Source organism: Anthonomus grandis, chromosome 12, assembly GCF_022605725.1.
Source record: "Anthonomus grandis grandis chromosome 12, icAntGran1.3, whole genome shotgun sequence".
Classification (NCBI taxonomy): domain Eukaryota; kingdom Metazoa; phylum Arthropoda; class Insecta; order Coleoptera; family Curculionidae; genus Anthonomus; species Anthonomus grandis.
In genome coordinates, this window is record NC_065557.1 from 2,558,896 (window position 1) to 2,571,359 (window position 12,464).

The window sequence follows — 12,464 nt, forward strand, 5'->3', positions numbered from 1 at the left end:
CATATAGTCTATAATAACAAAGTAAGAAAAATTGTTAATAAAAGTAATGGAGCATCTTATACTAACAATGCTCGCTGGTCTCATTGGTCCACAGACATCACTTATCCCTTAACACTGATAGTTATGGTTTGAAAGGCTGCGTTGGCTGTTTCCCTTTTCAGACAAATTTTACAAACTTTGTATGGTGGTTCCTTCCTCAAAGACAACTTTAAAACCTCTGGCTTATATCCTCTTCACAGACAGCAGATTGTGTGTCAACCTTTTACACACTAACGCATTTTCAAATCTTAGTTTCTGTCCACTTTTAAGTGTCCAGATGTAACATGCTCTCCAAGTGTAAATGTACGGAGTCACCCTTCTTTGAAACCCTTATAGAAAGCCATACTATCTTTTTAATACATATACTGCGTAAATTTTCTTATCGCTAAATGATTTATACAACCTGAGTCCACGGTAAAGTTAATATGAGAATTGTTTGACAAAAGCGATTTCGTTATCATTGACTTGTCCACCATATTTTGGTTAATTTTCCCACTCTTACTGACATTATCAAATCCCCCCAAGAAAGCGTGGCTTGACCTCTTTCTTTTGCCTTTCTTCCTATTGCAAGAGCTTTGAGTTCACAAAATCCAAAATAACTGTTGTTGGATTTTAACAAAAGAAAATATTGATAGCAGTCTCTACATTTTGGTAAATTAAAGACATAATGGATAAAATTGTGATTTTAGATTCATTTACAGAGCCACCACAGTTTTTTAAACCAGTAACGTTTTCTCAAAGTCACTAAATGAATTCATTTTTATTCACATACCTCAGATTTCTTCGTTTTGTTGGCAGCTTTATTTGAAAAGCCAGCTCACTTTTTTTATAGGTTATTGCTAAAGTTTCCATAATGTCCTTAACTGTCACTTTTGTTTTAAACATTTCCAAAATATTATCAGTCAAGAACTGAACTATAAGATTCCTGGTTTTAATGTCTTGTTCCTTCCACTTGGCAATCATTGTTTCATCTAACAGTTAGAACATTATCCTGAATCAAATACAAAAGGTATGCTTCTATACACCACACTTCAGACTTCCAGTTGAGGTAAGGCCCAACGAAACATTTCTCAACTTCTAAACTTTTAATGTGGTAAAGTAAATTTAATTAGTGAAAATTACAAAGAGTTAATTTGATACGACATACGTTATTTGTTGGTATGTGGTGTTTTTAGTATACAGTATGAACGAGAAAATGATAGACAACAGATCAAAAGTTTATTTTTTTTACCATTTTTTTGTGTCAAAAAAAAAACTAGTTTCTTTCCTTTACTATCCTTTACTAATAAAATACGTCCTCGTAATATATCGATTTTTTTTTAAAAATGCCCTGCAGGTATATAAAGCAAATCGCCATTTACAAAATCTATGAGATTTAAAAAAAAATTCAGCAAGAAAAAATTTTTGCATAAATTAACGTACAACGGCCAAACTGCCCTATAGTAGGTTAAATTAAAAATATTCCGGCCAAACGCACGTATAGTAGGCCTACGTCAAAAGACACTTATGAGTGCAAGAGAGAAGGACAGATAGACTATTGATCGGTATTGAGTGAGAACGACTATATATAGAGAGTGGGGATGGAGAGTTTCGTTTGTTGAGAGCAGCGTTGCCAACCGTACTATTATTATAAGAGCGCAGCTCTTAAGGAGGGGCTCTTCTTTTTGGGAGTTTTCGCACGACCTCGGGACTCGGCGGACAAAAGTGCTTATAACTTTGATTCTATTTGGGCTAGAAAAATGATGTTTACTTTTTTATAATCTAGATATATGGGGCTACAACTTGATTGTTTACAAATTTTCATTTGTTTTTTTGCTTAGGACTAGGACGCCTTCAAAGTCAAAAAATGTTTTTTGTCCATTTTTTTCATTGCAAATTCGATACAGGTCGCAACGGTTCTTTGAATGTTATGAAATTTAACAGGTCGATTAGAGTTCATAAGGACCTTATCTGTATAGTTTTTGGTTATTGTCAGCATACGGGAAGTATTTTTTTTTAACGCTCAATGTTTCAGACATGTGTGATATTCCAGCCCCTCTGACGGTTTAACGGTGTGTTTCCGGAAAAAATGACTCACAGAAGATAGGTGCGGCTCGTCGAGAACTACAATTTTTATTAAGGACTTTTTTTGAAAAAATCTTTTTTTTTTGGAAGAAAAATTTAAAAAACTCAAAAAAACTGATTTTTTTTAGTTTTTTCTGTGTAAAATTTTTATGATGCAAAATTTAGAAAAATTTCATTTAGATTAATTAAACCTACATTCTTTCCGAATAAAACAAAGTATTAAGTTTAAGGCTATCATTTATACAGGGTGAGCAGCGCTCAGTTGAAAATACCCTTTTGCACACTTTTTTTTTTCAGCCTTAATAACTTTTTAGCGGCACCCGCTAGAGCCAATTGGCTTATGGGCGGTTTGTAGCGTGTGATAAGCAGAATGTTTTGCAATTTCAACCGTACTTCTAAGTAAAACCGTTATTGAGTTATGAATATTTTAAAATTTTTTGACTTTGGAAATTAATTATGCGCACCCGGTATGTGATAGGAGAACCAAAACTAATCAAGCAGATGCGCCATTCATTTTACTATAACATACTGAAATTTCATTTTTTCGCTATTTTTAGAAGTACCCTAAAAGTATTTTTTTTTCAAAAAAGTCCCAAGTACGAAAAATCGCTAAAAATCTACCCACACAAGAGGTACGTTCGAGTCACCTATGACCGGTGTTATGGCCGGCGTTTCCATGGCAACGAAAACGGCGATTTTCGCCGAAAAAAGACCCTTTTTATAATCGAAATTTAACTACTAAAACCGATTGGAATCGGTCCAGAATTGATGTTAAACTGTTCCCAAGGCTTTATACTATTTTTCCATGTACAAATCATAAGGTAAAAACCTTTTTTATACCCGAAATCATCGTCTGAAAATGGTCGATTTTGACGTCTACGCGCGACGGTTTTGACAACATGGCGTCAACGTGGATGAATCCGCTCGGACTTGCTTCCTAATTTCATTGATAAAATGCTTAAAATAGCTCAGAACTTCCTGAAATTGATACGGAATTATTCAAGAGACTCTGGAGAATCCGAATATGTGCATATCTTTTACCAAATCGGGTTCTTTTAGCCGTGATAATTCGGCAACGTTTGACGTTTTAGCATTTTCCCTGTAATATAATATAATATTCATGCGACACAGTGTCCATACAAGGCATTTTGCTAGACAAAAACTACAACACAGTGGGTCCTAATGATAAAAAAAAAATCTAATCAGGATTTAATGGGTATGGGTATTTTAAGTGGTAATTTTTTTTTTTTTTTAACTTTTTTGGTTTATGCCCGATTTGAATGAAATTTGGTATTTAGGGTTTATTTAGGAAATGTGTGTACTATTATTAAACGTTATGTACAATGTTATCGAATTATAAATTATAGTTATAATGCCTTAATAATCTTATGCATATGTGAATATGGATATATATATATATCATTATGCATATGTGAATATGGAGGACAAATTGTAAGTCTCTTACTATACCATTACTTTCTTTTATTCATATTATATAGATAAGTAGTGAGGGTAGGTATATTTACGTTATATACGTTAAATTGTAAAAACATTTGGTTTGTTTGACACCGAAATAAAACTTGCGTTATTTTTTATGTCCTTGGGTAATGTCCTGTCCTAATAATAAGGAAAAATGTCCTATTTTTGTACCATCTGTACTATTATTCCCAACATATAAGTTGGCAACACCGGATGAGTGTGACAGTGATTTGAGGTTATGTTTGTGTTGTTGTAGGTAAAGTGTGCTTCTAAACGGAGTTTTATATTTAACATGGAAAAGGTTGTTATATTTATATAAAAAATAAATATAGTGATAAATTGTGGTTAATGCCTGGAAAGAAAAGTAAATTCTTTTAATCTCTTTTTAGTAAAATAGCAGTAAACTGTTACTTTAACTAATTATCGTAATTAGCTTTATAGCAATGTTAGTTAGGAAATTAATGTAATAAAGGCTACTTGTAATCAATTGTCGCGTGATTAATCCTTTGGAAATAACAGTGAAGTCATATACCTATAGGCCTTTGAGTAACAAACATATTTATTACGTTTTACTGTTATAAAAAGCAATAAAAAATACATGCAGCCAGCTAAAAGGGTATTTTCCATTAGAACTATTAAATCCGTAAATCGTTTTAATAAAAAACGTTACGAAAATTCCGGCGTGTGCGTTTTAAAAAAAATATTTCGCATTTCCGGGTTATAAAATTTAATTCTGAAAAATACCATGTTTTCGTAAAACAACTTAACGCGCCTATATATATATATATTCAATCGGTTATAATAAAACAATATTGTTACGGTTATTTCAAGCAACAATGGAGGCCGAAATAACGTCAGTTCTGGTCCGTATCAGCGTTATTACAAACTCACAATTATTATTGTACAAATAGGCTTAAAACAATACACAAATATGGCCGCGGTATTGTTATTATTTGTATAGGGCAGATAATTATTTTAAAATGCTCGGGAACAATATAATGTTCTTTATTCGCGGAATTTGTACGGCACCCCGCCCCTGTTCCCGGTTTTGTTTTATTTCTCCCATTATTATTTAGAAGGGAAGGAAACACAACAACATGGGGATAGAAGGGGTAGTAATTAAAACTCTGGTTACTGTGGCGTTTTCAATTTAATTTATTTCATATTTAATGACGCGTATGGCCGGAAATTAACTTGCAACAACGGAAATCGATGTTTTTTTTGGTATGAGGGGGAGAGAGAAAGAGAGAGGACGAAATAGGGAAGAGGTTTGGAAATTTTAATAATATGTATTTTAGGCAGTATCCTTGATAATAATATCGTTGAAAAAAATGATTCTTAGGTACCTATATACTTTTATTCCTCTATGGCACACAATGAATTTCCTTGGATCCCACATTTAAATAGCCACGATTTATTCACCAATAATATTATATATATTTAACACATTTTCTCTTTTTAAAAAACTGTGCAAATTTAAATTATTAAACAATAAAAAATAAATACATAACCTCAACTGTCACTGTTAACAATTAAGACCCCCCTTTCGCTATATTTATATAGCGCTCTCACTTAACACTATTGAATAAGCTGATCTGTCTCTGTCGCACTCGCAGAGATCTTATTGTCTAGTTTGTCCGATAGGGGGCAGAGCGTATCTAGGCCGTAGGCCTACTATGCGCACGTTTGGCCGAAATATTTTTTTATTGAACCTACTATAGGCTGGTTTGGCCGTTGCACCTTTGATATTTATTTTTTCAATAAACATTCGTGAATAAAAGTTGGAAATGAGGTAAAAATTTTAAAAAATATAATTTTCAAATAAATCAAAAAATCAACTCAAAGGTCATTGAGAAATTTAAGACCCAACGAATTTTTAATTTTTTTTTGGTATGTTTAGGAGGCTTATCTTAAATCCATTAAATAACAAAAAATCTGCGGATGAGCCATTTTTTAACAAAAAAAAAACGAAAATTTATGTTGTATATGGACCACGATTTTACTATGCTTCTATTTACTTATAGACACAAATATTAAAAGTATACTCAAGTATTATCGCGGACTAATCACTTTTATGTTTATTTGAAAAAATATATAACGATTAAAAGCACCACACTTTTTTAAAGTGGCTTACCAAATTGCCTCCTTTAATTTAGGAACGTTGGCGTTTATAAATAACTGTCAAATTATTGACATTTGTCACACAAATTATTCAGGAGAATCAAACAGTGTTGTCGGATTGTGAAGCTTTCATTCCTTATATATTATTTTATTACATAAAGGTGTCAGGTCAGTTGGTTTACTTTGTTTAAAGTTTTATTTCCATGTCGTTTTGTTTTTATACAAGGACTTTATATTAACTTGTGTCACCATCTTAAATTTTGTTACATGAGCCGCAAGCGAATGCGACTAATAAATTGAAATTCTGTCGACATAATGGTTTGCGATTAAATAATGTTACTTGTATGTTACATAGCTACAACATGAATTAGATACATCATTTTAAAGGGAATCAAAAATGCGCTAGCAATAGTACACATAGCAAATAGGACATGCTGTATTTGCTTGTAGTTATTAAAATAATGCGTAAAAACTCTATTGCTAACCAAAAATGTATGTAGTATGTGCTGATATTTTTGGAGGACACTGTTAATCCCTTTGTGCTCCAAGGTTTTTTTAGTTTTAGGTTTAATATGCACCATAGGAAATTTATTGTTAAAGATTTCAATAAGTTTAGGATAAAAGAATATTAAAAGTCGGTCGTGATCACACAGTGTTTCCCAATTAATTTTAGAGCAAGAACAACTCAAACGCTTTTTTAGGGAATATACGACCATGCCTCTTAGCAGTAGTCACAATTTTTTTTTAAATGCTTTAAAATTGCGTGCCATTATTTTCCTTTTGAAATGGTGAAATTTTCAATTAATTTTAATATTTCCTGTAATATAGATGATTTTAAACAGACATTTGAAACTATTGATAGAAATATATTGTTAGAAAAGTTAGAGCACATAGGAATTAAGCATTACACTTTAAAATGGTGTAAGTCATATCACTAGCTAACGCAATTGCGTTAGCTAGTTAAATCTGTGGTCATATCTATGTAATAGGTTACAGCTTGTGAAGTTTAGCAATTCTGTATCTGAAAATTTCAATTATTTTTTTTACTGATATATATGTCAAGTCAAAGTCAAAACATGCTTTATTGTCGTAAGGTTAACATCTCATTGACAAAGCTAAAATTAAATTATAGAATAATATAGATAGGTCAAAATATGGAATACAAATAGAAATTAACATAAAATTGACATGTCATATAAATATACACATTACATAAATCTTTACATTAGTCGATCATAAAAAAATTCATCTAAGGTGTTTTTTATACTGACATTGGGACTTCTTAAAGTTTAGGTTTCTAAATTGTGAGGGCTTTTTTTGCATCATAGATAAATGATCTCTTTACAAAGGCATTTGTTGGTATGGGTAAAGGTACATATTGTTCTTGACGAGTATTATATTGCCCTTGTGTAATAAGATGCCTATATTTTCTATGACCTAAACATACACTGTCAAGAATAAACAGACACGGCAAGGTCATAAGGCCCTCAACAGGCCTACATGGTTCCCTCAATCCAACATTGTACATTATTCGAACTCCCGTCTTTTGTAAAACAAATAAAGACTTAAAGAGATAACCACTGCAGCTACCCTAAAAGGGAGGATATACAGTGAAAGCTCTCCTTGCGGACAGCTCCTATAAGTGGACATCTCTTTTAACCGGACAAAATTTCTGGAACCGAATTTCGGCATATCATTTTCAATGTTAAATACATTCCGATAAGCGGACGCGAAACTCTAATACCCGGACGATTTTTAGTTCCGCTTATTGCAATGTACATAAAATTCGGTGATTCCCCATTTACGCATTTCGTTGGTTAGCCAGTATGTATTCTTGTGGTTTATCTTCAGTTCAGGCAAATTCGTAGTTGATTGAGATATTTTATTATTGTAACTGTAAAATGGCACCAAAAAAAGGATACTCTCGTTAAAGGAAAAGATGGAAGTTGTTAACGTATTAGATAGAGAAAGTGTTTCAATTCGTCATTTGGAAAAGAGGTTTAATATTGTGAAAACGCAAGCCGCTGAAATTGCCAAAAATAAGGAAGATATCAGGAGTAAATGGCAATCAGGAACTAATATAAAGAAGGATTTTTTTAAAAAGCAAGGTTTTGCTATAGACAAAACATGTTTTGAGTGGTTTGTGAGGGCTAGAAGTCCGAACATTCCAATCTCAGGGCCGTTAGTCAAAATGAAAGCTAAAGAAATCGCCATTACTTTGGGCTACAATAATTTCAGTGCGTCCGACGGGTGGCCGCAAAAGTGGCGCAAGAGACAAAGTGTGAGTTTCAAATTCATATCTGGCGAAGTTGCTGCAGTAAATCAAGTTGATATGTCACAATTTTTGGAGAAACTTCCGTCCATGTTGCTTGACTACAAACCAGAAGACGTGTACAACGCAGATGAAAGTGGACTTTTTTTTCGCGCATTGCTAGTGTTGTAAAATGCTCGAGAATTTATTTTTCGAGAACGTTCCTCGAGCACGAACGAGAATTTTCAGCACATACGAGCATAAATGAAAAAAATGCAAGGGGAAACATATTAGGAAAATATCTGAAATTAAAAATGTTTGTGTTTATTTATGTTCTATTTATAAAGTTAAACTTTCAAGCAACCTTTAGGAACTCTCCTCCGAACTATCCTCTCCCTCCTCGCGCTCGCTTGATTTTAAATCACTTAGAATTTCCGTTAAATCAAATTCAGACTCAGAAGAATCATCTTCAATGGTATTAATTTCAGCCCCAGATTTGGTAGTGAGTTTTATTTTTTTTTGATTTCGGTTCCATTAAATTGGTAGAGGTGTTTGGCTGGCCGGTATTTGAGCTTATACTTTGACTCTTTAATTTTGTTTCTAAATTAATATTTGAAGCAACAAATGCCAATTTTTCCGCCCTCTCAGTGGTTAATCGATTTCTTTTTTTTGTGTGCAGGAAAAAATACTTACTGGCAGCCGAAGACGGTGACAACGTTAAAATAGCTAATGCGATAGTTTTCAATGATGTCTTTAAGCAATAAACACTCCACCATGTCCTGGAATCTGTATTTATACAACTGGAAGTACTTGAAGAAGTGGATTTTAACAAAAAAAAGTTAAAAATATTGCACTTTCTTCTTGGCATTTTCAACAGTAAACACTAGAAACCATTTTTTTTTTTAAACTCCGATGCAATCTCTTCAAATTCAAAGCATAAATTAACCACGAAAAATAACATGAATTTCCAATAAACCAATCTGTAAGTCCCCGAAAATCAACAATGTCAGATGTCATTGCTGTCAACGATCGACGACAACCAACCTAATGCGAGGCGATCCGGTGTTGCCAGGTCTGGTTGCTAAAGGACCGTTACTGCCGAAAACTGACACCAAACGTTAACGCTATGGGAACGTTCGGATTCATGATGCTCATTCGTGCTCTTGAGAATAAACGTCACGAAAAAAGTCGTAAGTTCTTCGAGAATAAACGGGAACGTTCCATTGCTCACAACACTACGCGCATTACCCGACAAAACTCTGTCCCTTAAAGGAGAAACATGTGTGGGTGTAAAGTTGTCCAAAGATAGACTAACCATTTTATTCTGTGCAAATATGGCCGGTGAAAAATGCGATTTGATTGTGATCGGGAAAGCGGCTCGTCCCCGTGCTTTAAAAAATGTTGCTATTAAGGATCTACCAGCGACTTGGAAATCCAACAAAAAGGCATGGATGACCCGAGAAGTCATGTCTGAGTGGTTACTGGAATTCGAACGGAAAATGGGAGTCCAAAAAAGGCAAGTTCTTTTATTTTTAGACAATGCATGCTCTCATCCTCGTGATCTGAAAATGAAAAATGTGAAAATTATATTTTTACCGCCAAACACAACTTCAGTTAGTCAGTTAATCAAGGTATTATACAGAACTTTAAATTTTATTTCGGCATTTGATTTTAAAACATATTTTAACAAAAATCGACGATGTCTAAAGCTTATCTGAGCTTACAAGTGTGTTTGAAAGAAGCTTTGTATTCTATAAAAACAGCATGGGATAAAGTAAATTCCTCTACAATTAAGAACTGTTTTGGTAAAGCTGGATTCAGAAAAAGTTGATGTAGCTCAGAATTTGCTGAGCAAAATTATTGCGATGCTGAAGACGATCTGCCCTTAGCGACACTTGCTCAGTTACTGCGACATGCCAAACATTTAGGAATAGCAGACCCCTATGCAGAAAGTAGATGATTTCCTGGCCTCAGACAATAACGTAACAACAGAAGAAAATGCCATTGACAACTTTTCGAATTTGGATGTAGAAAGCCCTGGCCAGCTTGAATATGGTAGTCCAAACGACTCAGAAGAAGAAGTGGAATTGGTGGACTCACTAAGAAGTTCAAAAGCTCTAAATCATATTTCTATATTGAATAAATTTGCTAAAGATGATTTCACTGCATTTCAACATTTAAAAAATTTAGAAAGTTATTACGAAAATTGTCTCCTTCAGCAAAAGATGGTGAAATTTCGTTCTTTTTTCAAAAAGCTAAAGTATAATGTTTTTTTTTTTAATTCTCGTACCATGTATTGAAGCATTTATGTTTTTGTATACGTATACATAGCATAAATACATACTTTAAAAATGTGACGAGTGCCTGTTTCATTTTCCCCATAATTATGCATTACCTCATTTCCTCATGATTATATACCCCGTTATTTATACTCTATACTCACATACTCTCTTTTAAACGGACACCTCCCATATACGGAACCGTGAGTGTCCGCTTATGGGAGCTTTCACTGTATATAGGTTACAAGGGCACAAAGGGAGAATATGTAGCACGTTTGCTAAATAAATATATATTATTATAATTGTAAAAGCGTGATTTTTTTTCCAGATGGGGATCTGTACACGGGCACCGTGGCCGATTTTAGCGGCATGGATCCCATTATCTACAGGGAACCGCTACAAACCGAACAATACGACTCGATGAGCCTGAACGGTAAGTCGAACAAATAACCGAAAAATCTTCGGCGATTCGAAAGTTTCAAAAAGGTTTTTTGTGTAATCCCCTCTTTCCTCCTCTTCGACGGTTCCGTGATAAATTAGCCGGAAAAATTGACCCCTTGACAAGAAGAGTGCGAACTCATTGAGCCAATAAATTCGTTCATATATTATTTATTTTTGGAGGTTGTATAGCGAAATTCGTTACCACACCCTGACGAGTCTATCTCAAGGGCCCCGAAGTCCTCGAGGAGGAAAAAAAAGGATTTTCTTGTTTCGCAGATAAATGGAAAGGGAAAAAGACGAATCTTCGGGACGGCTTAAATCGAGTGGGATACTCTTCCAGACAGTCTGGAAACATTGTGTTTTAATTGGGAAAGAGGGTGAAAACCACCTTATCCCTAATTAGTACTTTTAAGTAGAAACCTCGGGTTATCTGTTTGAGGTGAATAGAAAGTATTTTCGATATTGACGCACGACTAATTCGCGGACAAATTTCTTTTCCGCAATAAAATCGGTGCGGTCTGATACGGTAATAAAACACGAATTTGATTCAGCAACTCCCGCGGGACACTATAAATTTATCGGGAGGCTTTTTCATTAAGGGAAAGGTATAAATTAACAGGAAAAGTGTCATGATTCCTAATTCCGGCCGGCCCTCGGGTAAATTATTGAGGCTGAAAAGTTCGAAAGGTTGTGAGTTATGAACCGGTGGCACTATAGGCCTAGTGCCTCCATTATTTTCATGCGAATTGGAGGAGTTTTATAAATTAAATTGCCTTCAGATTTTACCAAGAATACTTCGTCCTAGATATTCAGTTGTATTTACTTTATTTGTGTTTAGCTTTGGAAGAACTGTAATTAGTGTGAGAAACAAGGACTTGTCATGAATAGAGTTTGCTGCAAAAAAAAACAGCCAAAGACAATTTAAAAAGGGTAAAATAATTAGATTTATAAAAAGAAAAGAATGTCAAAATTATAATGATAGGTAATATGCAAAATAGAATTCAAACAAAAAAAATCATCTCTACTACAACTAAAGCTAACTTTACTTCTCTCCACAGCAATTGAGGAACCAACTGCTATATAGGTCTCAGAAGAGGCCGGTTTTTCGGACATATTCGTGTCTCACTTTGAGTCATTGAAAGGAGTAGTAATAAAAGGTTTACTACGTTTCTTATAAATATTAAAATCATCGAGTTTTTTACAAAGGTATTAATAAAGTGTTCTAAACTTTGAGCATGAATGACTGGATCGCGAATTTTCTTTTTATCGTCATCGTTATTGATTATTCGCAAAATTAATGAATTTCTCTAATTTTAGCTCCCGACTTCGTTGGATCGATGACCCAGGGAGACTTCGTGTACTTTTTTTTCCGAGAGACCGCCGTGGAATACATCAATTGCGGCAAGGTTTGTATTATATGCTCAAAAAAAAAATTGTTGAATTTTTATTCATAAATTACATTTATACCTCTATCAATTTTTCCTCAACTGCCTGTAATTAAAAAAATACTTTTCATATACAAATATATTCCTTAAAATTATACAAAAATTTTACAGTATTATTACAAAGTTAGTGCTGAAAAGTGAGTGATTTACAAGATAAGGATAACTATGTATTATTAGTTTTAAAGGTTCTTCTTGTTGATTACTGTTATAAATAGAGACATTTATAAATTGTGTTTTATTACTATTTAGAGTTAGGGGAATCTGATCGCTCCAAAGTTTTAATTAATTTTATATATATTTTTCAGCTAGGTTTTGTACTTCTGATCATGATTTTACTTAAAAGTT

At 33.6% G+C, this 12,464-nt stretch overlaps 1 protein-coding gene across 8 annotated transcripts in view; it reads left to right on the plus strand.

Annotated features, from left to right (window-relative positions):
* The window catches only part of LOC126743117 (semaphorin-1A), a 628,852-nt gene that overhangs the window by 540,804 nt on the left and 75,584 nt on the right, over window positions 1-12,464 (plus strand). For all 8 annotated transcript variants that reach the window (XR_007662785.1, XR_007662786.1, XR_007662787.1 and 5 more), the window contains exons 6-7: window positions 10,562-10,666; window positions 11,992-12,080. Coding sequence is in view for 2 of the 8 variants with exons in the window: in XM_050450080.1 (XP_050306037.1) it covers window positions 10,562-10,666; window positions 11,992-12,080 (194 nt within the window). In the remaining 6 variants the exon portion in view is untranslated. The remainder of the gene's footprint in view (window positions 1-10,561; window positions 10,667-11,991; window positions 12,081-12,464) is intronic.